The 21,031-nt window shown below is 48.6% G+C and overlaps 7 protein-coding genes across 9 annotated transcripts; 3 read left to right on the top strand and 4 right to left on the bottom strand.

The window, feature by feature from the left end:
* Positions 1 to 382: 382 nt before the first annotated feature.
* Positions 383 to 1,054, bottom strand: TERG_08531 (uncharacterized protein; the record flags this gene model as incomplete). The annotated part of the gene is made up of 1 exon (XM_003230879.1): positions 383 to 1,054. One exon carries the CDS (start codon positions 1,052 to 1,054, stop codon positions 383 to 385), a length of 672 nt encoding a protein of 223 aa, XP_003230927.1.
* A 502-nt stretch (positions 1,055 to 1,556) lies between these two features.
* Positions 1,557 to 2,851, bottom strand: TERG_12703 (uncharacterized protein; the record flags this gene model as incomplete). The annotated part of the gene is made up of 2 exons (XM_047751623.1): positions 1,557 to 2,195; positions 2,264 to 2,851. The coding sequence occupies 2 exons, from the start codon at positions 2,849 to 2,851 to the stop codon at positions 1,557 to 1,559; spliced, it is 1,227 nt and encodes a 408-aa protein (XP_047607570.1).
* A 60-nt stretch (positions 2,852 to 2,911) lies between these two features.
* Positions 2,912 to 5,006, bottom strand: TERG_12702 (uncharacterized protein; the record flags this gene model as incomplete). The annotated part of the gene is made up of 3 exons (XM_003230878.2): positions 2,912 to 3,238; positions 3,310 to 4,824; positions 4,896 to 5,006. The coding sequence occupies 3 exons, from the start codon at positions 5,004 to 5,006 to the stop codon at positions 2,912 to 2,914; spliced, it is 1,953 nt and encodes a 650-aa protein (XP_003230926.2).
* A 731-nt stretch (positions 5,007 to 5,737) lies between these two features.
* TERG_08529 (uncharacterized protein) lies at positions 5,738 to 10,713 on the top strand (the record flags this gene model as incomplete). Of its 3 annotated transcripts, XM_003230877.2 has the most annotated exons (7): positions 5,738 to 6,305; positions 6,365 to 6,511; positions 6,572 to 6,718; positions 6,780 to 6,801; positions 6,861 to 8,746; positions 8,803 to 10,066; positions 10,123 to 10,713. In XM_003230877.2, 7 exons carry the CDS (start codon positions 5,738 to 5,740, stop codon positions 10,199 to 10,201), a joined length of 4,113 nt encoding a protein of 1,370 aa, XP_003230925.1. In that variant the 3' UTR covers positions 10,202 to 10,713. The 3 variants fall into 3 exon arrangements, with proteins under 3 accessions (XP_003230925.1, XP_047607568.1, XP_047607569.1); XM_047750589.1 differs by having other exon boundaries at positions 8,803 to 10,713; XM_047750590.1 differs by having other exon boundaries at positions 6,861 to 10,066.
* A 470-nt stretch (positions 10,714 to 11,183) lies between these two features.
* On the top strand, positions 11,184 to 11,524 carry TERG_08990 (uncharacterized protein; the record flags this gene model as incomplete). The annotated part of the gene is made up of 3 exons (XM_003230876.1): positions 11,184 to 11,276; positions 11,350 to 11,402; positions 11,479 to 11,524. 3 exons carry the CDS (start codon positions 11,184 to 11,186, stop codon positions 11,522 to 11,524), a joined length of 192 nt encoding a protein of 63 aa, XP_003230924.1.
* Positions 11,525 to 11,876: 352 nt separating this feature from the next.
* Positions 11,877 to 18,921, bottom strand: TERG_08528 (uncharacterized protein). Its single transcript, XM_003230875.2, has 2 exons — positions 12,788 to 18,921; positions 11,877 to 12,726 (listed from the first exon to the last, which is right to left on the bottom strand). Exons 1-2 carry the CDS (start codon positions 18,581 to 18,583, stop codon positions 12,247 to 12,249), a joined length of 6,276 nt encoding a protein of 2,091 aa, XP_003230923.1. The 5' UTR covers positions 18,584 to 18,921; the 3' UTR covers positions 11,877 to 12,246.
* A 914-nt stretch (positions 18,922 to 19,835) lies between these two features.
* TERG_12701 (fatty acid synthase subunit alpha) lies at positions 19,836 to 20,997 on the top strand (the record flags this gene model as incomplete). Its single annotated transcript, XM_003230874.2, has 2 exons — positions 19,836 to 20,319; positions 20,387 to 20,997. Coding segments are annotated over 2 exons (1,095 nt in total), but the record flags the coding sequence as incomplete, so codon positions are not given.
* Positions 20,998 to 21,031: the final 34 nt, after the last annotated feature.

The following is a 21,031-nucleotide window of genomic DNA, read 5'->3' as shown; positions in this document are numbered from 1 at the left end:
ATCTCAAGATTCAGCGCTAGTTTTTGCTAGTCTCTTAGATATTATCTATCAAGGAAAGAAAGATTTCGATAACTATATACAGAGACCGGTTTTTTATTTTAATTAATTCTCTTTGGTATACACGGATGAAAACGCGGTTGTTGAACGATAGACGCAATCCAAATGACAGGGCCAGCCTCAGCCTGGCCCCGTAGTTATTTATTCCATCCAAATAATGCTATCGTTATAAGACATAATCGACTCCCGGAGACGGCCAATCCAAAGAAAAGCGGATAAAACGGATATGAAAGGACAGAATACATGAGGAGAAAGAAGAGGGAATCAGTAGTAGCAAAGTAAAAGAGAATAAGAGAAATAGTACAAGTCAACGGCCGCTAAAAGCTCACAAGGACTCCCGGAATACGCCTTTCTGTGCGTGAGCAGAGCCCTCGCCAGCCGGAGGCTCTGGCCGTGGGCTCACACTCCTCAAATTGCTCCCCTCAGCATGATCCCCGAATGGATTAGCTGGGTCATCTCCTTGTCCCAACTTGACAGGCGACGGATCACGGTTTAGATTTCTTCCACGGCTTGCTTCATAGCCCGCTCCGGGAGCAAGACCACCATCGTACGCAGATGCATTGCGATCGTATCCACCAGTGTGTGGCGCAAAACCGAGTTCCTGCTCCTCATAATACCCAGGCGGGCCGAAACCACCATCTCGCTCAGCGGCGCCCATGCGCGTGTCCCATGGCTCATCCTGTTCAGAAAGAGGCCTGCCAGCGCCGCCTCGGTAGGCTCGTGGCTCAAGATGGTCTTCGTACGATCCGTGGTGTGTTCTGCGATTGCGCAGGGCTGCAATTTTGTCCTTGAACCAGCCTACTATTCCACCGCTTCGGGGAGTCGGGTAGTTTGCGTCGCCATACGATGCAGGAGAGGATGTGAACGGTAGGTATGATTTCAATGGTGGTGGAGGGAGACCGGCTCTCCGGGCGCGGATCTGGGAGTAGCCTATCCAGCCGCCATACGCGAGAAGAGCGAGAATGATGATGAGGATGAGCCACCCGAACCACCGCATCGTGGCGATGTGTCTGGCTTCAAGATTCTGATAATCACGTTGCGGTTATGCTTGGGCAGCGTTCGGGTTTGTTGTTTCTTGTAGTTGGGAATAAATGGCGAGTCCACAAGTCCAGAGTCCAGCTGACCAAGTGACAGAAAGGGGAGATTGTCATAAAGATATAAAGCCCGACAGTCAGGCCGTAGGTCTCTCGCGCAGTGAACACCAGCTTGTCTCGGAGCCTTTCTGTTTCTTTCTTTGATGTTGATCGTTCGTCAGCCGTTTTGATATGCGCAGCCTGACGGGAAGGAGGATGAGATTACGTAACTGAGTTTTTATTAAAACCTTGGCAGGAGCCGCATGCTTGGTCATTAAACCTTACGTTCGCGATAAGCGATAAGAGAGACATCAATCCATGTATATATAGCGGGACAATATATTACGAGTTGAGTAACAGGAGAGAAGAGGGAGAAAAAGAAAGTAGTTTTGATATATAGCGGGTATATGTAATTAATTGACACGGTTATCGTGCTGAGCGTAAGAAGCCAACAATGCCACGACAGTAGCTGACCAGATCAGCCAGCCGCTTGGCTTCGCTCTCCTGCTCAGCCTTCCACTCTCTCAGAGCCTGCTGCAAAGCCACATTCGGCCCGAAGATGGTCCCGTTGCCCTCGGATGACTGGGGCCCAACCGCTGCTTCGACGGCATCGTCGTGGACACGCAGAAAAACAGCCATCCATGTGTTGACCAACTCAAAGTCTCGCTTCTGGCGGAGACGCTCCGTCAGCGCACGGACAAAGAGGGCTAGCTCATTATCCTGGCCATCCTGGCTCCTTGGATCGAGTGAGCGTATCTCTAGATCAGTGTTTGCTGGGGAGAGCAATTTCAGGTACTCGATAAATGGAGTGAAGTCATCAGCTTGTCCAGCGGAGTGCAGCAAGGTTGTGAACTTCGATAACTGCCCACCTGCAGATCCGTTAATTCGCTGTATCCGCGCAATGCGGCTCCTTTCAGCTTGGAGACTGTTCCTATCGTCTTCATCCTGGTCTGCAGAGGCATTGCCTATACTTGCTGCACCGGATGAAGATTTTGATTCGATAGACGGCAAGAAAAAGGGAGCTTTCTTTGGTTTCTTCGGGGCTTCCTTCGGCTTATTTCGTTGCTATAGCCATATATTAGCAGACGGAACTATGAATGAGGAACTAATGGTTATAATAATAACCAGCATACCTTTATAGTGTCAAGGTGCAGTAGGGTCTGCCATCTGGTCTTTGGAGTCATGCTCAAAGTCATCATGTTATGAGAAAGCTGGTCAGGGGTAAGCACAGGCTGTTTCTGGTTATCTGGCAACTCGCTTTCATCAAAGGCTGCCTCTATCATAGCAACTCCGCCCTCTCCTGATGCGGTTGGAGCTTCAACCACTACAGCTGTATCTTCCTCGATATGTCTTGTCGGAACATGCATAAATAGACTCTTATTATTCCAAAGGTTGATCCCTACGCTCTCTGCATGGGCCGTAGCAAGGAACTCGCCAGTGCTTGAAAATGAGAGGGCAACACATGTCTTCTTCAGCCTAAATGCATCAATCAGATGGCCAGTTGGCAGATCCCAGACGCGGATAACCGAGTCCATGGAGGCAGCAACGATCCAGCGTCCGTCATTTGAGATGCTAAAGTCGTTAACCTGGCCAACACATCCCCAGAGCTCACGGACTAGCTTTTTCGTCTGAATGTCGATTACACGGATGGAAAGATCGTCACAGCTGAGAGCTAGAAGGTCACTGGTGCTGCTGAACCGTAGGCCGGTGATGGCACACATAGGATTCCAATCTAATTCATCCAGATGTTGACCCGTAATCAAACTCCAAAACTGCTCAAATCAGCAACAATGACACACACATATATAGCTCGAGCAACAGGTATATACCTTAACTTTACCATCAAGTCCACAAGTGACAACAGTAGTGTTTAAACTGTCAACTACAATGCCTGTGATGGCTTTGGTATGTTTAGCAGACTTCTTCGTATCGAATTCGTTCTCATTTCCATCAACCAGTCGTTGTAGTTTTGCCTTCTTAGCTTGGGCGGGCGTCAGGCGCGGTGGGAATGACTGTCGACGGATTCCGGACTGCAGGTTATACATGACTAGCGAGCCACCATCGGAACCAACCAAGGCGAATGTCCCACATTGAGACATGGCAACACTCTACAAACGCATTAGTGAATTCAAAAAACACATACACATGCAGGGACAAATAAAAATGACTGGGAATGTACCTTCACCTCAGTACCGTCACCAGTCTCCAAAGCCCAGCGGCCGGCCTTCTTCTTACCCCAAATCCATGTACGCGCAAACTTGTCACCTTTATGCCCAGTAACAATGCTCTCCCAGCCGGTCATGTTTGTGTTCTCGGCACTTACGGCCTTCGCATTAGCCCATATGGGTCCTCCAGCGGCTGCTCCCATGCCACCATCTCGGTTCAGAGAGCAAGCCAAGCATGTTATTTCAGGAGCTTTCAATTCTTCATAACGAATTGTTTGCTGGCTGCCAGACGTGCTTGACGTGCCAATCTTTTTGGCTTTGCTCTTTACATTTCCCTGGGAGAGCTCTGTATTCTGGGAATCCTTGCGCAAGCTAAAACCAAACAGGCTACGGTCCTGGCCAGCGCTCAGCAGCCATTTGCCTACTACTTCAGACCCATCGGATCCCGAGGGAACAAACATGACTTTCGTAATTGGCGCGGAGTGGCCGGATCTGGCATGAAGTGGTCTTGGGATTGGGGAAAAGGGAGTCTGGTCGAAGATCCAGGTGCGTAGGGCATTGTCCGAGCCGGTTGAGACCATGACTGGCTGACCAGGCAGGAACTCGACTTTGTTTATCTGCACACTCCTGTCTTCTCCAGATGGTTCATGCGCATTTCTCAAAACACCAGTCACACGACCGCCGTTATTCAGATCCCACATGACAATATCACCGCCGTCAGCACTAGCAGTGGCCATTACACCATCCTGCCGGCCATCCTCCCCAGCCCCAATTCTGTCTGTGCGGAAAGAGATAGACGTTATAGGAGCGCTATTGGTGAGTCCAGGTTTCTTCAAGCAAAGCACGGGCTTGTCTGTTCGGATATTATGTATGACTAACGATCCGGATGCATATGCGATTGCGAGGAGAGACAAGGCTGGAGACGGCTGCAATGCGCTGACTGCACCTGCGCCTGGAAGAGTAGGGAGGACTGAATACACCAATTTCCCGGTAGACACATTCCAGATATCGACGCAACCGTCAGAACGTCCAACAAAGACCTTGTTCAAGTACGTAGGCATGGTACATAAAGTACTAGGAACTAGCTTAGTAAACTTCTTGGTGGCCGCAGGAGTAAGGGTTGTATAATGGGAGTAATCTGCCGATTTCCACACGATGATACAATTGCTGCAGCATCCAACAATCCAGGATCCAAAGACGACTAATCGATCCACCGATTGAACAACAGACCCCGGGGCAATGGAAGGCATCTCCAGCTGAGCCACCTTCTTACCACGCTTGAACACCCAAACACCGCTCTGCTGAGCCGCTGACTGGCCGCCCCAGGCCGCAAACACACGGTCTCTCCATGCATAGGTCGCTGTAATCAAAGTCGGTGTCTGTGGCCGGGTCAAGAAGACAAGACTGAGACCTCGTCGTAGGTCATACGTCTGCAAGGACTGGCCAACTGAAGTTGTTATTTGAAAGGTTGTCTTGCCTAGAGGGATCGAGGTAAACGGAACGGACGTCGACGAAACAAGGCCCAGAGTCTGCAGTCATGGAGTTAGCCTCTATACATGTATCTGTGTATCCATCCAATTGTATATCAAAAACAGCTTACTCTGAAAGGGGTGAAGATGCGAGATCCGTCTGGCGCGCGTGAATGGCTGGACTTCTCCGTCACGACCTTCTGGCGTTTCGCCAGTGGCAGGTCAAAAGCCTCGTTCGCCATCTTCAGCTCGTCTCGATATGCCCTCTTCTTCTTTGTCTTCCTTCTCCTCCTCTTTCTCCCCTTCTTCTGCTTTTCCTTCCCGGCTTCTTCGTTTTGAAGCTTCAGTGAAGTGAGAAAAAAAAAATAAAAAAGACGCTGAGTCAGCAAAAAGCTTGGCGCCGGCTGTGCCCTAAAAAGTCGCCCCTTTGGGAAATCATCCAGAACGTCAATTTCGACTTCAATCTCAACTTTTCTTCTTCTTCCGCGTCGTGATCTTCATCTTTGCTTCTTCCTCGCCGTCGATTGGCTTGTGTTTCATTGCTTTTTATTAGTCTGCGACCTGGAGGCGAGCCAGTGGGTAGCCCTTTTGCCGCAGTTGGGGTTGGGATTAATTATTGTTGTAATAAAATTCATAGATGAAACGACGGCGCTTGTTCCCTAGCTAGTTTGATCACTCATCCAGCTGCGAATTGCGAATTCAGCATCAAACATCACCAGCCACGAACCAGACGTGCAAGGGAAAGCCCAAGCAACGCTTGCAGGGACTTCGGCTAAGATCAACAAGCCCTTCCCTGCTAGCGGCACCCCACGTGGCGAAGGACGGCCATCAGGACAGAGTGGACAGGTGAAGATTTCATTTCTCAAGTCCGCTGCGTTTTCCTCTGCCGAAAGTCGATTTTCTTCTTCATATCCCTAAGGATATAAGCTCGTAATATCGCCGGCATATATATACAAACGATTAGATTGTTCCCATGCAAGCTGACGTCGATGGCCAGCCGGACGAGAGTCCACTATGCAGCAAGGATCGGGGTACACCAAAACAAGAGCCAGAGCCAGGACAGGAGACAAGAAGAGAGATAGAGACGGAAACAGGGACTCTGCCTGCCCGGTCGCCAGACACTGAGTCGACGTTATTGGAGTTGATCCCTCAACCTCCTGCTGTCCCATCGTCACCTCCGCAGCCACTCTCGCAATCACAGCCAGAGCCGCTCGTACCGCCTATTGAGCAACCGGTAGACTCCTCTTACACCTCGACATATCAGCGCAATCCCCGCTACTTGACCGATCGCGACGGCAATCGGGTGTCCTTTTCTTCCCTTTACTCGCTCACCTCCAGCATCCACTCTACGCCTGGGGATAGAGAAAGAGCTTCCAGCACCGCAGTTTCTAGTATTGACGGCTCCGGCAAACCGCGCTCTATCATGGATGATCAACGGAGTGTCTCTGCTGGGCTTTCCACTCGGCCAGACTCTTCATTACACACACCCTCCGGTTACTCTGGGCAAGGCACATCTTCTTCGCCCGGATCAACATCTCCAGGTCGGTCTTACTACGTCGGGCATCGTATTAAAGCTCAACTCTGTTAACATTGAACATAGGCCTCACCCCCTCATTTCAACACCATCTAGCGAAGCCGGAAGATAGCCGGTCTCCGGCTTGGATTTCACGTCCTGGACGCTCGTCAAGCAAACAACCTCGACGTTTTAGTGCTAGTACTGGCGCAAGCAGTGCTAGTGAGGCAGAAGGTACAACACCACCATTGTTCTCAAGGGTTCTGGTTCCTGAGGGGTTACTAATCGATACAGTGCGTCTCCCCCTCATAGGCAGAATTGGAGTTTGCGCTCTTGATGTCAAGGCACGCAGCAAGCCTAGCCGCAACATTTTAACTCGTCTTCAAGCAAGAGGTGACTTCGAGGTCATTGTATTCGGAGACAAAGTCATCCTGGATGAAGGTTTGCTACACCTCCTAAGTGCACGTTTCCGTTGATAAAATTTTTTAACTAATTATTATAGATGTCGAGAATTGGCCGGAATGGTATGTCAAAGATTTTCAACTTCCTTTAAGAAATCCAGAATTAATTTAATCACTTGCAGTGACTTTTTGATTGCCTTCTTTTCCGACGGATTCCCTCTTGACAAAGCCATTGCATATGCAAACCTCCGAAAACCATTTTGCATTAACGATCTTCCCATGCAGCAAGTTTTGTGGGACCGTCGATTATGCCTCCGCATTCTGGATCAAATGGCAGTCCCAACACCCAAACGCGTGGAAGTGAACCGCGATGGTGGACCAACGTTGGCGTCGCCTGAACTTGCTCAGCATGTTTATAACTTAACCGGAGTCCGTTTAGAAGGTCCACCAGATGGCACTGGGGGTGGAACACCACGAACGCAGTCGGTGACAATGTCTGAAGACGGAGAGGCTCTCATTGTTGACGGCAAAGTGTTCAAGAAACCATTTGTAGAAAAGCCCGTCAACGGAGAAGACCACAACATCCATATCTACTTCCCTAATGACCAAAATTACGGAGGTGGAGGCCGCAGACTCTTTCGCAAAGTAGGAAACAAGAGTTCGGAATATGATCCTGACCTGAAGATCCCAAGATCTATAACTGAGCCAGACGTCAGCTACCTTTATGAGCAGTTTCTACGCGTTGATAATGCGGAGGATGTTAAAGCATACACTGTTGGCCCTGACTACTGCCATGCGGAGACTCGCAAGTCTCCCGTTGTTGACGGCTTAGTACGGCGGAACACTCACGGCAAGGAGTTACGCTATATCACTAATTTAGGAAAAGAAGAAGCCGCTATGGCCTCAAAAATATCCAACGGCTTTGGCCAGCGCATTTGCGGTTTTGACCTTCTTCGTGTTGGAGATGCCTCCTTCGTTATAGACGTCAATGGCTGGTCCTTTGTTAAGGATAATAACGATTATTATGACAAGACCGCGAATATTCTTCGAGATATGTTCACTCGTGAAAAAATGCGCAGGGACGGGAAACTTGGCGTTACTGAGCCTGCGAAGGATTCATCCTCAAGTATACCACCCGCGATAAATTCTGGGTCTCATCGTCATACTCTTAAGTCGCTATTGAAGTCCCCAAGCATTGCAGGGCTTCAAAGCGGTTTCTCTAGCCACAAGCACCCCGCCCAAACACCAAGTACCAAGAGCACAATCACCTCTAAGGTAGAGACGGACGTTTTGCATAGGAATCCGAGTCATTCTGAAGGCCCTGAAAAGGCAACCTTGAGCCCCGATACCCAACCAACTAGCGAGCCATCACAACAGGTAGAAGCGCCTACCGCTCCGCCACCATCATCCAAACACTCTTGGAAACTCAAGGGTATGGTGGCCGTGATACGGCATGCTGACCGAACTCCCAAGCAGAAATTCAAATTCACCTTCCATACCCAACCATTCGTGGATTTGCTCAAGGGTCATCAGGAAGAGGTGATCATCCGGGGGTCTACTGCGCTCCGTAGCGTTACTAACGCTGTAAACCTCGCTTTAAAGGAAGGCATTGAAGACAAAGAAAAACTCATGCTACTAAAACGCTCACTCGATCATAAGGTTGAATGGCCAGGGACAAAGGTACAAATAAAGCCTATGTTTCGTCGTCGAAATTCACAGGAACTACAAGGAAGCCGTACTCCTCCTCCTGTCTCACCCTTAACTACAAGTGAAATACCACAGGCCCCTGCCTCTCCACCAGACTCTGCGGACCCTGAGCACCCACGTGTGGCCCGCAGTGACTCCCTCTCGGGACCTACCTTTTCTCGATTTTCAGCTGTGGAAAATGATCTAGTCCTCGACAAACTGCAATTAGTCATAAAATGGGGCGGGGAACCGACCCACGCAGCTCGATATCAGTCACAAGATGTCGGCTTGACGATGCGTGATGATCTTAAGCTTATGAATAAGGAAGCATTGAACGATGTTAGGATGTTTACAAGTTCAGAGCGCAGAGTTAGTACAAGTGGTAAGTATCTCATCACGATAGAGCCACTTTTGTGTGCCATATCTAACCGAATACAGCCCAGATATTTGCTTCGACTTTTCTCGACCAGAAGGACCTGCCGGATGATTTCATTCAGGTGAGAAAGGATTTACTAGATGATTCAAACGCGGCAAAAGACGTGATGGACAAGGTGAAGAAAAAACTCAAGCTGCTTCTTCGAGAAGGTAACTCGGCCCCTCCTCAATTCGCATGGCCTAAGGAGAACTTCCCGGAACCCTCCATTGTATTATCCACATTGGTCGAACTTATGAAATTTCACCGCTGCGTTATGCGTCATAATTTTCAAAAGATTGAGGCCAACGGCAATTCCCATCCCGGTGCGTTCGGATCCTCGTCACCTACTGAAAAATCGCCATTCACCGATATCCAAGGCCGATGGTGCGCTGGTGAAGATCCACAACTTTTCAAGGAACGTTGGGAGAAACTATTCAAAGAATTTTGTGACACTGAAAAGGTCGATCCAAGTAAATTATCGGAGCTCTATGATAGTATGAAGTTTGATGCACTACATAATCGGCAGTTTTTGGAGTGGGTCTTCCTCCCGCCAGACGATTTCATCTACGAGGGTGAGACTGATAAAGAACGGGCTGGTCATGTCACATCTTCACACTTCTTGGAGCTTAATGGTAATTCTGAAGGCAACGGCACGAACGGTACGAACGGCAAGCTCAGGCCCCCTGCTGGTCTATTAGCTCCTCTTGAAGACTCTTATGACTCCTACTTCAAGCTATACCCTGGCTCGACGCCCTCAAAGCCAAAGATTGACAAACGCCTCTCGCGCCTTAAGCATTTGTATAGCTTGGCTAAAGTCCTATTTGACTTTGTAACGCCCCAGGAATACGGTATAGCTGACCATGAAAAGCTGGAGATTGGGCTGCTCACTTCACTCCCACTACTCCAAGAGATAGTGATGGATCTGGAAGAGGTGCAAGCATCTCCGGATGCTAAATCATTTTTCTACTTCACCAAAGAATCCCACATTTATACCCTCCTCAATTGTATTCTTGAGGGTGGACTGAAGACAAAGATCGCACGGCGGACAATTCCAGAGCTGGATTATCTTTCTCAAATATGTTTCGAACTTTACGAAGCTCGTGATGCAGAGGCCGAGACCTTCGCGTACTCCATCAGAATCTCAATAAGCCCAGGATGCCATACGTTCGATCCATTGGACGTTCAGCTCGATTCCAGACATGCAATCGGATGTGCACCCCGAAGAAGCCTAACGGCGCATCAAGATTGGAAGGAAGTGATTGAAACACTAAAGGCAAAGTTTGATACGTAAGTATTTTTCACTGAACTTAGGCAATGATTCACATAACTGACTAAAGTACTAGCGTCAAATTGCCCAAATCATTCATTGCAATCAATCTTAGTGACAAACATGCTGCGGCTCGCGAGGAAGAGCAAACTTAACTTGTTCTACGAGCCACGTATCCACGTATGCCTTTTTGTTTTTCACTTGAAGTGTAGCTTTCATATCTTTGTTTCTTTTTTTTTTTTTTTTCATTCTAGTTTGTGTTTTGCTCTTTTTCATTGTATAGTTAATAGCATACCGAAGAACATATAGGAACGGCTGCATTTCACGGTGAGAATACGAATGGGACGGCTCGGGTGGTACTCTGCTTTTATTGTTTTGTGCATGCATATTAACGCCAGGTGGTTGGCTAGACGTGGAGGGTAATAGACGGGCGACCGATTCGCAGGAAGATTATGCAAGGTATATGGGAATTTCATACAATCCACCTTCTACTACTACATTTATTCATTGATCCCCTTATTGTTCATCCATTAGATATAGTAGTTTATTGTGTACCATACTGGAGATAGTAACTAGTTCAATGTTACACACAGTATGTATTCTGTTGACTTATTATATTACATTTTTTAAGCTCATAAATGATGAATATGTAAAGAGTTAATATACATATATAGAAAGAATCTTGCCTAAATCTAGCTCTTTGGCTATTTTATTTTTCATATAATCTATAGAATAGTAGCTTCACAACCTTAAATGAAGTCCATCGTGGCTATCTAGTCTCCCATTCATAATAGCTCTATAGCTGAAGAAAGAACTATAATATAATAATGATATATACCAGCTGCAAATTTCAATGTAGTTACATAGCTAGTTGACAATCCTTTGTGTAAACAAAGCTACTCGATATTTGTAATTGAGTGATCGTGAGAAGCTTGAGGAGAGGTAGAGAATATTGGGTCCTTCACCGTTTTGCCCTCAGCAGTCAGATCATGAAATCTATATAAACCCGGCTTGCTCTCTCTCTGGCAAAGCTTTTCTATCCATCAGCCAACAATACAACATCCTCGAACAACCTTAAGACAGCATTTTCTACAATACTTCAACTACCACAGCACTACGAATTCTCAAACAAGCAGAATGAAGATCTCATCCCTTTGCGCACTTGCAATGACTTTCCTGGTCTCTGGAACTGCCATTGCTGGCTGTGTTGAGGCCCAGTGTGATGCGAGCGTAAGCAGTTATCTTACATTAGTTGACATTTGAATACCAGCCTAGGCAGCTAACAAGAGTGGATTGTGTCTAGTGCCGTAGAGAAGGCTATACCGGTGGCACCTGTTTGAAGAATGCCGGCTTCTCGTAAGTGGATGATCTGCCCTTGTCCCAATCCAAAGAGAAGCCAGTACAGCACAGTTGCTAATGAAAAACCATCCAGATACTGTGCCTGCCGCGGTGCTCGTCCTCCAGGCCGCCGTCGCTAGACACCTTGAAAACCAACAACAACGACCTTTCCCCAATTGATCTCCCTTATAAACCATGACAGCGGGAGATAGCACCAAGTTTGAAGAGAAAAATGGGATTTAACTCCTTTACTTAGCTAGCTAGTTTCGGGTTGATGAGCTGTTTCGGTCGCTTATATTTCAATAATTAAGTAGTTACTTACAATCCACTGGCTTGAACTATTTTCTTTTGAATTTGTCACCCACTCGTGCTTTGCTATACAAGAAGGGTATTTAGTTACTCAAATCAGCTCCTGGAATTGCCTGAAAAGAACTTGAGAGCTATTTAGCTTATCAAGGTCCTCCAGTGGGGACTGAGCCGCCAGTGGAGCCGCGCTCATGTTAAGTTTTCTCGTAATATAGCTAAAATCAACCTCATACTCTTCAACTACTGGTCACAGCAGTAAATAAAGGATTTAGAATCCGAGGGTAGGAATAGTATTTAAGTGGTACTATATTGCATTAAGTGTTGCCCTCTACCCTAATCATTCTTGTGATTTAGTCTAGAAGCATAAAACCAACAGGATCATCGATCTAGGAAGCTATGAACATATAGAAGAAAAAGGAAAACATGAATTAAAGAACATAAGATAATGAAATTTTTTCCCCTCCATCACAAAAGGCCGTAAGATATGCATGCAGGGCGAAGAGTCGCTTAGATAGACGAAAGGCTGAATCTTTGTTCAACAGGGAATATGGACCTATTATGGAGAGTCGGTAGATTCAGTTGGGGTATCTTGGGGTTCTTCGTATTTATCCCAGTTTGCCAAAATATTTCCAATACGGGGTGAGTTTGTAAGTCGGTACACATCTTCGAAATATTCTCTTGTGAGCTCAAACGGGCGAGCGGTAACATTGGGGATGTATTTGCCGATCAATTTGCTTGGATCAATGGTTGTCTTATTAATCTTCTTAAGCAAGAAAGATCGGAAGGGCTTGACACCGGAGCGAAGGAAAGTGCTGTGGAAAGGCACATCGATACCCTTGAGTGGAATGGTTGCGAATCCACGCTCGAGAACAATAGGTTGTGGCTTGGCATTTGTCTGCTTCACGCATTCGTCAATGATTTGAACGAGGTGTGATTTAACGTCTTCGAGTGACATAGTCTGCATCAGAGCAGGAATATCGATCTTTTGGGCCTTTAAGACATTCAAAACGTTTGTCAAACTGTCAAGTGCTCGAAGCTGCAATGAAATTAGTATATCAGTCTTGAAATAGTTGTAGCCTTTTTCAGGGTAAACTTACATCGCCAGCACAGACATACTGCATGTTTGCCACGTTGTAGTTGACAATCTCAAGCAGCCAGCCTGTAGTCTCTGAAACATTCTCAACTACGTACTGAAGTGCCTGTTCATTGAAGGTCTGGGAGATACGGCTGGGGTTAACTGCGCACATGGAGTAGTTGGAGCGACCCTGTTCATCACGTTCCACTGCAACTTGCATCGTCAAACCACGGTAGAACACGACGGAAACCAGACTCTCAATTGGCATGACCTCAGCAAGGGCAGCAAGTGCAGAGTATTCTCCCAATGAGTGACCTGCGAAACTGCTGTCTCTCTGGACAAGGCCCTTGGAACGCATGTCTTCGAAGCTGGCTTTCTCCATCAGGGTGAGGGCTGGCTGAGTGAACTGAGTGGCGGACAATAGCCCAGTAGGTGACTTGTACGTATAAGAAGCTGTCTTCTCATCAACTTCCTTGAATATCTTCTCAGACTTTATAGATCCATCAGCGTTGACAGTTTCAAAGGTCATCGACATATAGTTCTGTCGAATGTTCTTTCCACGAGGCCCACCGAAATGTACGGTCAGCTCTTGAGGATTATTCTTGACAATGTCAATGATAGAGAAACCGTAATTCTCCATGAAATGGCGATCCGCGCGGTCCCATACTTCCTTAGCAACAGGGCTGGTAGCGTAAAGGTCCATACCCATGCCCTGCTCTTGAGAACCTTGGCCGGTGAAAACGTATGAAGAAACTGGCTGCTCAACTTCGGCCTCACCGATCAATACTTTCTCCTCAGTGTTTTGGCTGCTGGTCTCGACCTGGATGATCTTGCGACCAGCAATCATACCAACATGCTGAAGCTTGACAACTAGGTCATCATTAGGAAGGACCATCCCGACAAGGGAAGCATGGAAGCTGCGAACACGGCCGATATTGTTTTCGGCAGCCCAGGTTTCAACCAGACTTCTGACAGCAGCACTAGTATACATGCCGTGAGTGATGGTACCTGGCAAGTTGGCGTAGCTGGAGAAAACTCTGGAGACATGGATTGGGTTATAGTCACCAGAAACCCTAGCATACGTCTCATTAGAGGCAGGAGCTTTGAGAACCAAAGGAGACTTGCTAAGCGGGATTGGATTTTCGAAGTTGACCGGCTGCTCAATAGCGGAACCATGACGCTGCAGATAGTCGATCACCGGGTTGCCGTGAGAAACACCGGCATCGTAGTCAACCGATCCCACCTGAATAATCTCTTTGGTAGGGAGTTCAACCAAGACCTGACCCGTTGTCTGCATACTCTGGAAGACAGTCTTATCCTTGTAGCGAACCAAACTCTGAAGGCGGAAAGTGAGTGTTTGGCCCAAAAGTTCAACATTACCCTCATCCAGACGGAACCACTCTTTCGATTGCAAGACCGCTACATCCTTCGAAGTAGCTAAATGTACTTGCATTGGGACTTCGTCCTTGCGTAAGAATGTGGTTTCATAGTCAGTGTAGTTACCTCGGTACAGGAACTGACTGGTAACGTGCATGATTGGTTCACCATCCCTCTTGATGGTTCCACAGACCTCAACCATCTTACCAGAGTCCTGGTTAACGATAGCATTAATTTGAGCTGTCGTATCAAGAATGTCGCCGACCTTGAGCGGCTCCGCGCCAGGAACCATCCTGAAACCGTTGGACAGATGGACAAGCTTTAATAGGTCACCATCGATAGTACGTGGAAAAATTGGCTTCGTAATAGCTTTCCATCCTGCAACGATAGCGAAGTCCATAGGTGCAAAGGTTTCCTTTCCTTGACGTTCGACGAAGGCCTCACCCGTGTTACCAACAGCATGAACGAAGTCCGCAATGGCTTGGGCAGTGACAGTAGTACGTCCACCATCAAAGATGGCCGCCGCTGGAGTATCGAATGGAACTGTGCGCTCGCCAAACCACACACGGTAGTAAAACTCCTTAATACGATCATTGCGTCCTTCCATGACTTCTCGAATGGGAGCATAACCGGTTTCTGGGTGGTAGGTGAAGTAGAACGGAAGTGGGACAACGCCACTTTCAGCAGTTCGACCTTCGAACAATGTGAGTGCAATTCGGTTCTTCTCTATAAGTCGAATTTCGACAGTTTTGACTAGTTTTCCTGATTGGCATGGCTCACGCATGCTGATAACTGTCTTCAAAGAATCATTTGGGTTGGTTATTTCAACAAACATGCCACGAGTAGGCGCAAGAATGCGCTTGATGGGGTTTGTCTGGAAACGCTGGCCTTGGATGAAGACCTCAGTGGTAAAGAGGGCATATCTCCAAGAGTAAATATTGCCAGCCAGGAGATGAAGCCATCGGTCAAGTTCAGGAAGATTGGCCGAAGGGGAGGACGAAAGGCGATAGGAAACTCGAGTAGCATCCTCGGAGATAATTAAGCCATCAATGTCGCGATCTTCATCGTCAACAAGAGCAAGTCGACCACCGAAATATTCAACGGTAGGTACCTTAGACTCATCACCATTGTAGACATCTTGGATAAGGCCCTTGATATGGTCTTGGTGGATACCATCCAAGATGCTCTTGATTGGTTCATCGATGACGGTTGAGTATTTAGCAGCCATAGGACCTTGCAGAATACAAACACGGCCAACATCCTGACCAACCACGGCCTCAATATCCTCTGATTGCCAGAGAGAATCTTTCTTGAACCAAAACTCGAAGTTCTCATCTAGCGATGGCACAAATGGGACTGGCTTCTGTCCTCGTCTCTGGCAGAGCTGAAGGAAGTGCTGTACATCCTGTGCGTTGATGAGTTGATCGGCAGAGGCAGGATAGGCATCGAGGATCTCTTGGACAGTTGGGTAAGGGGTATCAAGCTGAGAGTAAGACTGGAGGAGAGATTCTTGGTTCTTCTCGGTGGTAAATCGCTCTTCAACACGGCGAAGGAAATCACCGGTGAATCGTTTAAGAGAGTCATCAATCCACCTAGCTTCATGTTTGACATACATGAGTTCAACCATGCGGTGTACAACTTCAGCGTAGGTCATGTCCTCCAAATCAACGGTAACACCCTTCGAGTTGCGTCCGAACCACACCTTTTGGAAGTCGTCATTAAGCTTTTTAATTATATATTCTCGGTGTTTCTTAAGAGCAGGGAGTCGCTTGGCCTTATCCAGAGAGAATATCTTTTGGTCCATCTCAGCCCAGAAAAGTACTCCTCTGGTGGCTAGTTTGTGAATAGGTTCTCCCATCTCAGAGCGCACGGTGATGACGCCGCCTGCAGCGCCCTTGTAAGTGTCTTCCCATTTAGCATCGTCGACGCCGGGCGCAGCTACTATTGCCTCCTTGGCAGCCTTGGAGGTGTGTGCCTCCTTAGCAACCATCATGCGACTGCCGAAGAGGCAGCCATCGAATGGCATAGGTGGGTATCCGAACTGGCGAGACCAGCTACCAGTGAGGTATGGGTAGGTGTCTGTGGAGCCACCAAAGCCACTTCCTGCAACTAGAACAATGTTATCACATTTGCGGATACGGCTATACATTTGAAGGACAGGTTGGTGGAAGTCTTCAAAGGAGTGATGTCCTCCTCCACGACCACCAGTCCACTGCAGGATAACAGGGAAACTGGGATTTGCTTTGGCGATATTAATGACCTGTTGGATAGCGTCCAAAGAGCCTGGCTTGAAACCAATGTGCTTGATTCCAAGTGTCTCAATGTATTCATTGGCAACCTCAATGGATGGTACTCCGGCACCAATGACAAGACCTTCGATAGGAACACCGTCGGCACGGAGCTTAGCCAGTAAAGGAATTTGCCATGCCATAGCGCGTGGGTTGACATAGATTAGGTTGACGGTGATACCGCGGCCTGGAGGAATCGCCTTTTCGATCTTTGTGAGAGCTGCTGTCATGGATTTCGCGTTATAGTAGCCACCTCCTCCGAGCTCTATCTGGTATCCAGCGTTCATTGTGGCAGCGACAAAGTCCCAAGGCACAGTAGTCGGAGTCATACCAGCGACCATTATTGGTGGGACACCTAGAAGTCTGCTCATCTTGGTATCTACAAAAGTTTGGCCGACAGAGGTTTTGACAAGCTGGGGCCCATAGACCTCAACCCAGTCGACGGCGTATTTGACGGCATGGTCTTCATCACGATCAAACAACTCAGGTTTGTATCCTACCTCTGCGTTGGTGCCGTCTATAAGACCACCAAGAATGACTCTAACACCAGTACCGTCCTTGTTACGGTTGGTAAGGACACCTAGTCCTGAGATGCCACCTGGACCAAAGTCAACAATGTGGGTAGCCTTGCTGAAAACAGTAGCCTTTTCCCAGTCAACCGGGTCACTGGTGATCATGCGGATCAATGCAGGTACGATATCCTCGTCGCCGAGTTTGCTGATATCCTTGCCAGTGTTCGTATCATAAACAGGGATTCGCAAGGATCGAGCAGGGATTTTGATATCCTCAACGTCCTCAGCTATAGCTTCGAAAGCAGAAGCAAGGTATTGGCTGTGGAAAGGGGCCGTGATGGGCAAGAATCTGTTGACGAAGCGAATCTTTCGCTGTGTGAAGGGAACCCGGTTCTGGTCAAGGCCAGTGGCCGCTTTAACCTTACGGAGACGTAAGTTTAGACCGTACAGGGAGATCGGTGGACCGGTAACAACAAAGTTGCGAGGGCTGTTGACTAAGGAGATGGCGATGTGGCGGTCTTCTGGTAGATGTTGGTTCGTAGCATCAATGTGTTCCTGTACCGCTGACCGATGGAGGTCTCGGATGGACAGCATAGGAGTCGGGACGCCCTCTCCGTTCTCAATGGAGTCCTGAAGTAGAGACGGAGCGAGTGAGGTGCGAGGGTATGCCTGTTGACTTCGAAGGCCGATCCAGAAGAGCATGGTTAGCGCAGCTCTGGCAGCCTTTGCAAACGACTCCCACGTGGTCACAGTGGCGATAGCAGCAGCAGTAATGATACCCTGCGAGTGGCCAGTGGTACCACTAAAGGCATCAAGTACGTCACCTGGCTCTTTTCCCATGGCCTTGCAGGTAGCCATGAAGTGGGCGAGCTGAACAAGGCCGATTAATGGCAAGCTGACTGGCGCAGAGACGAGATAGTCAGTATCTGGCTGGGTATCACGGTCGTGCAACCAACGGAGAATATCCATTCCCTTCGAATAGAGCTTGATCGCATCAAGATCTCTGGCGAGAGACTGCAGCAGCTCCGCCGAAGAGGAAATAAGGTCCTCGACAAATGAAGGGTAGGTGTTGTAAATCTCGCGTAGCTCGTCAAAATATTCTTCAATGTTACCCTGGCCGCCGTAGATACTGTACAACTTCGCGTTCCCTTCTGTGGCAGCACACAGGAGAGCCGAATCGTGGGGCTTTGTGGGCCTGTTCACGGCTGCACGGGCCGCATAGTAGTTTTCTACCATGAGTAGCTTCTTCGCGGGGATGCCGGGTATGGAGCCAGCAACGGCGTGGACATCGTTACCTCGCATAAAAGCACGCTCGAACTCGTTTAGAACGAGTTTAAGAACTTCGATGTACGAGCCCAGGGAGTCATCTTCGCCCTCCTCGACCTCGTGGGCGATGAAGCCAAGGTACCGGGCCACGAGGTCCGGAACGGACGACGGCTCATCGTCTTGTGCTAGCTCGTCAGTGGGCTCAGGGAGCGAGGCAGCAAAGCTGTCTTTGAGTTGTGAGGCATGGAAATGAAGGGATGTGGCCACTAGAAAGGAGAACTCGAGGGATCCGTGGGAGAGATTGAGGGGACGCAGGGACTGCGAGGATCGAGGAGTGTTGATGCCCGTCTGGGGGCCGGTCGAGGGGCCAAACATGACTTTTTCTTTCAGGCTGATTAGGGTAGCGAAGGAATGAAGATGCAGCAAGAGGCGTAGAGGGTCAATTAAGTAGGATATATATGTTTGTATCGTGTTCTATCGTCCCGTTAGCCCTGATCTCACATACTCGTCCAAGCTCGGAGCTCCCCCCCAAAGCTATGGGCCCAAGGTGCGTGCTACTCACCAATGCCGCATGATACCTCTAAGCCATCCAGAAATGAGAGATGCCGTGACGAGTCGTGAGATAAAGACAAAGCCGAGGAGAAGACGAAGGGGAAAATGAAGCCGTGAAGGCGCAGAAGCGAAGATGAGGTCGAAGTTGTGAAATTGAAGTCGAATTAAAGCTGGCGGTCGAAGAAGTTGAGGATTCCCCAATCGAGCATTTTGGCAAAAAAAAAGTAAAAAAAAAGGAGAATTTTTCAAGCGGCGGGGCCCGTTGAGGCCGCGCTAGACCCGAAACGGCAAGGCGCGGTAATTTAACCGCCCCAAAGAATTCAAAACGGTTGAATTTCCAGGGACGAGTGGGACGTCTTACCGTACATGACGCGCGGTTGCCTTGTTATTACATTACAATAGCCGCTCCACATATATCGTCTATGCTGCGGAGTCCGATACAAGCACACAGATCTCTTCCTCATGTTTTCACTATATGGACGCACAGAAAAGAGTCCCAGGTGTCCACTAGTAAAGGAGAGTCCACAATGCCAAAGAAGCGTACGTGCTCGGAGTAGAGCTATCAGCGGCCGAGCTGCAGCGGCAGTCTTTAACCGCAGCGTCTAGATCCGCCGTCACGTTCTTACGATACGCGCCCCCGGAAGTACACCAACTGTAATTTACGCTGACTAAGCCTTGAATTTGTCTCTTTCCCTCCCTTTTTTTTTTCTTCCTTCCCTGCTGTTGGTCCCAAACGGGAAGTCGAGGGAGCTCGTCTTTTCAACCTCAACCGCAGCTCCGACTTTCTTCTTCTTCCTCCTCCTCGTCTTCTTCTCCTGCTTCGCCGACATCTCGACCTCATCCTCAAGCAATTAATATAATCCATCTTTAATTAACGACCCGAACGCTTCTTCTGCTTCTGACCTGCTTGAGGGAGCTTGCTGAGCTATCTACTACAAGGACATGCGCCAGCCCGCTTGATATCCCCTTCGAACAGTGTGATATCCCCCTGCATTTTTCGCGCCATCAGCACGACGCCCTCCTCGCCGTATATAATAATTAGACGATTCTTCCGATTTCTCTCCAGTCTACCGCCATGAAGCCCGAAGTCGAGCAGGAGCTGGCTCACACCCTGCTCGTCGAGCTCCTCGCATACCAGTTTGCCTCGCCCGTGCGGTGGATCGAGACCCAGGATGTCATTTTGGCTGAGAAGAGGACGGAGCGAATTGTTGAGATTGGTCCGGCTGACACGCTAGGTGGAATGGCCCGGAGGACCCTCGCATCGAAATATGAAGCCTACGATGCCGCCACGTCCGTCCAGCGCCAGATCCTCTGTTATAACAAGGATGCAAAGGAGATATACTACGATGTCGATCCAGTCGAGGATGAACCTGCTCCAGCCCCTGAAGCTGCCGCTACCGGGGCTACTAGTGCCCCTGCGGCTCCCGCTCCAGGCCCTGCAGCTGTGGAGGATGCCCCTGCCACTGCAATTGAGATTGTGAGATCGCTTATTGCGCAGAAATTGAAAAAGGGACTGGCAGATGTTCCCCCTAGCAAAGCAATTAAAGATCTAGTAGGAGGTAAGCCACAACATACAATGATGACTCCTTTGGTTTTTAGGACACTTTGACTGACCGATAATAATAGGAAAATCCACATTACAAAATGAAATTTTGGGCGACCTTGGAAAGGAGTTTGGTTCTACGCCCGAACGGCCTGAAGATACCCCTCTCGACGAACTCTCTTCCTCTCTCCAGGCCACTTTCAATGGCCAGCTTGGAAAACAATCCTCATCTCTTATTGCGCGACTGGTTTCTTCCAAGATGCCGGGTGGTTTCAATATTACCGCTGTCCGCAAGTATTTAGAATCTCGCTGGGGTCTAGGTCCTGGTCGACAAGATGGTGTTCTCCTCTTTGCGCTCACCATGGAGCCCGCGTCCCGTATTGGCTCCGAGTCTGATGCGAAAGCCTACTTTGACGACATTACGAATAAATATGCTACTAATGCTGGAATAACACTGTCTACGGCCAAGGCTGGAGGTGACAGCGGTGGCGGCTCAGGAGGCATGATGATGGACCCTGCCGCCATTGATGCCCTCACCAAAGACCAGAGAGCTCTCTTCAAGCAACAACTAGAAGCCATTGCAAGATACCTTAAGATGGACCTCCGCGCTGGAGACAAGGCCTTTGTTGCCTCTCAGGAGTCCCAGGCCGCTCTCCAGGCCCAGCTTGACCTCTGGCAGATAGAGCATGGTGAAGTGTATGCCTCTGGTATCGAGCCTTCCTTCGACC

This window comes from Trichophyton rubrum, assembly GCF_000151425.1.
Source record: "Trichophyton rubrum CBS 118892 genomic scaffold supercont2.16, whole genome shotgun sequence".
Taxonomy (NCBI): Eukaryota; Fungi; Ascomycota; class Eurotiomycetes; order Onygenales; family Arthrodermataceae; genus Trichophyton; species Trichophyton rubrum.
Note: the sequence above shows the minus strand (reverse complement) of the source record. Positions and strands in the feature narration are given on the sequence as shown.

Bases quoted from the DNA above. Each gene is read 5' to 3' on its own strand.
- TERG_08528 (XM_003230875.2), bottom strand. From the start codon at position 18,583: ATGTTTGGCCCCTCGACCGGCCCCCAGACGGGCATCAACACTCCTCGA. The intron at 12,727-12,787 runs GTAAGTTTACCC...ATTTCATTGCAG, and splicing joins AGTATGTCTGTGCTGGCGAT to CTTCGAGCACTTGACAGTTT.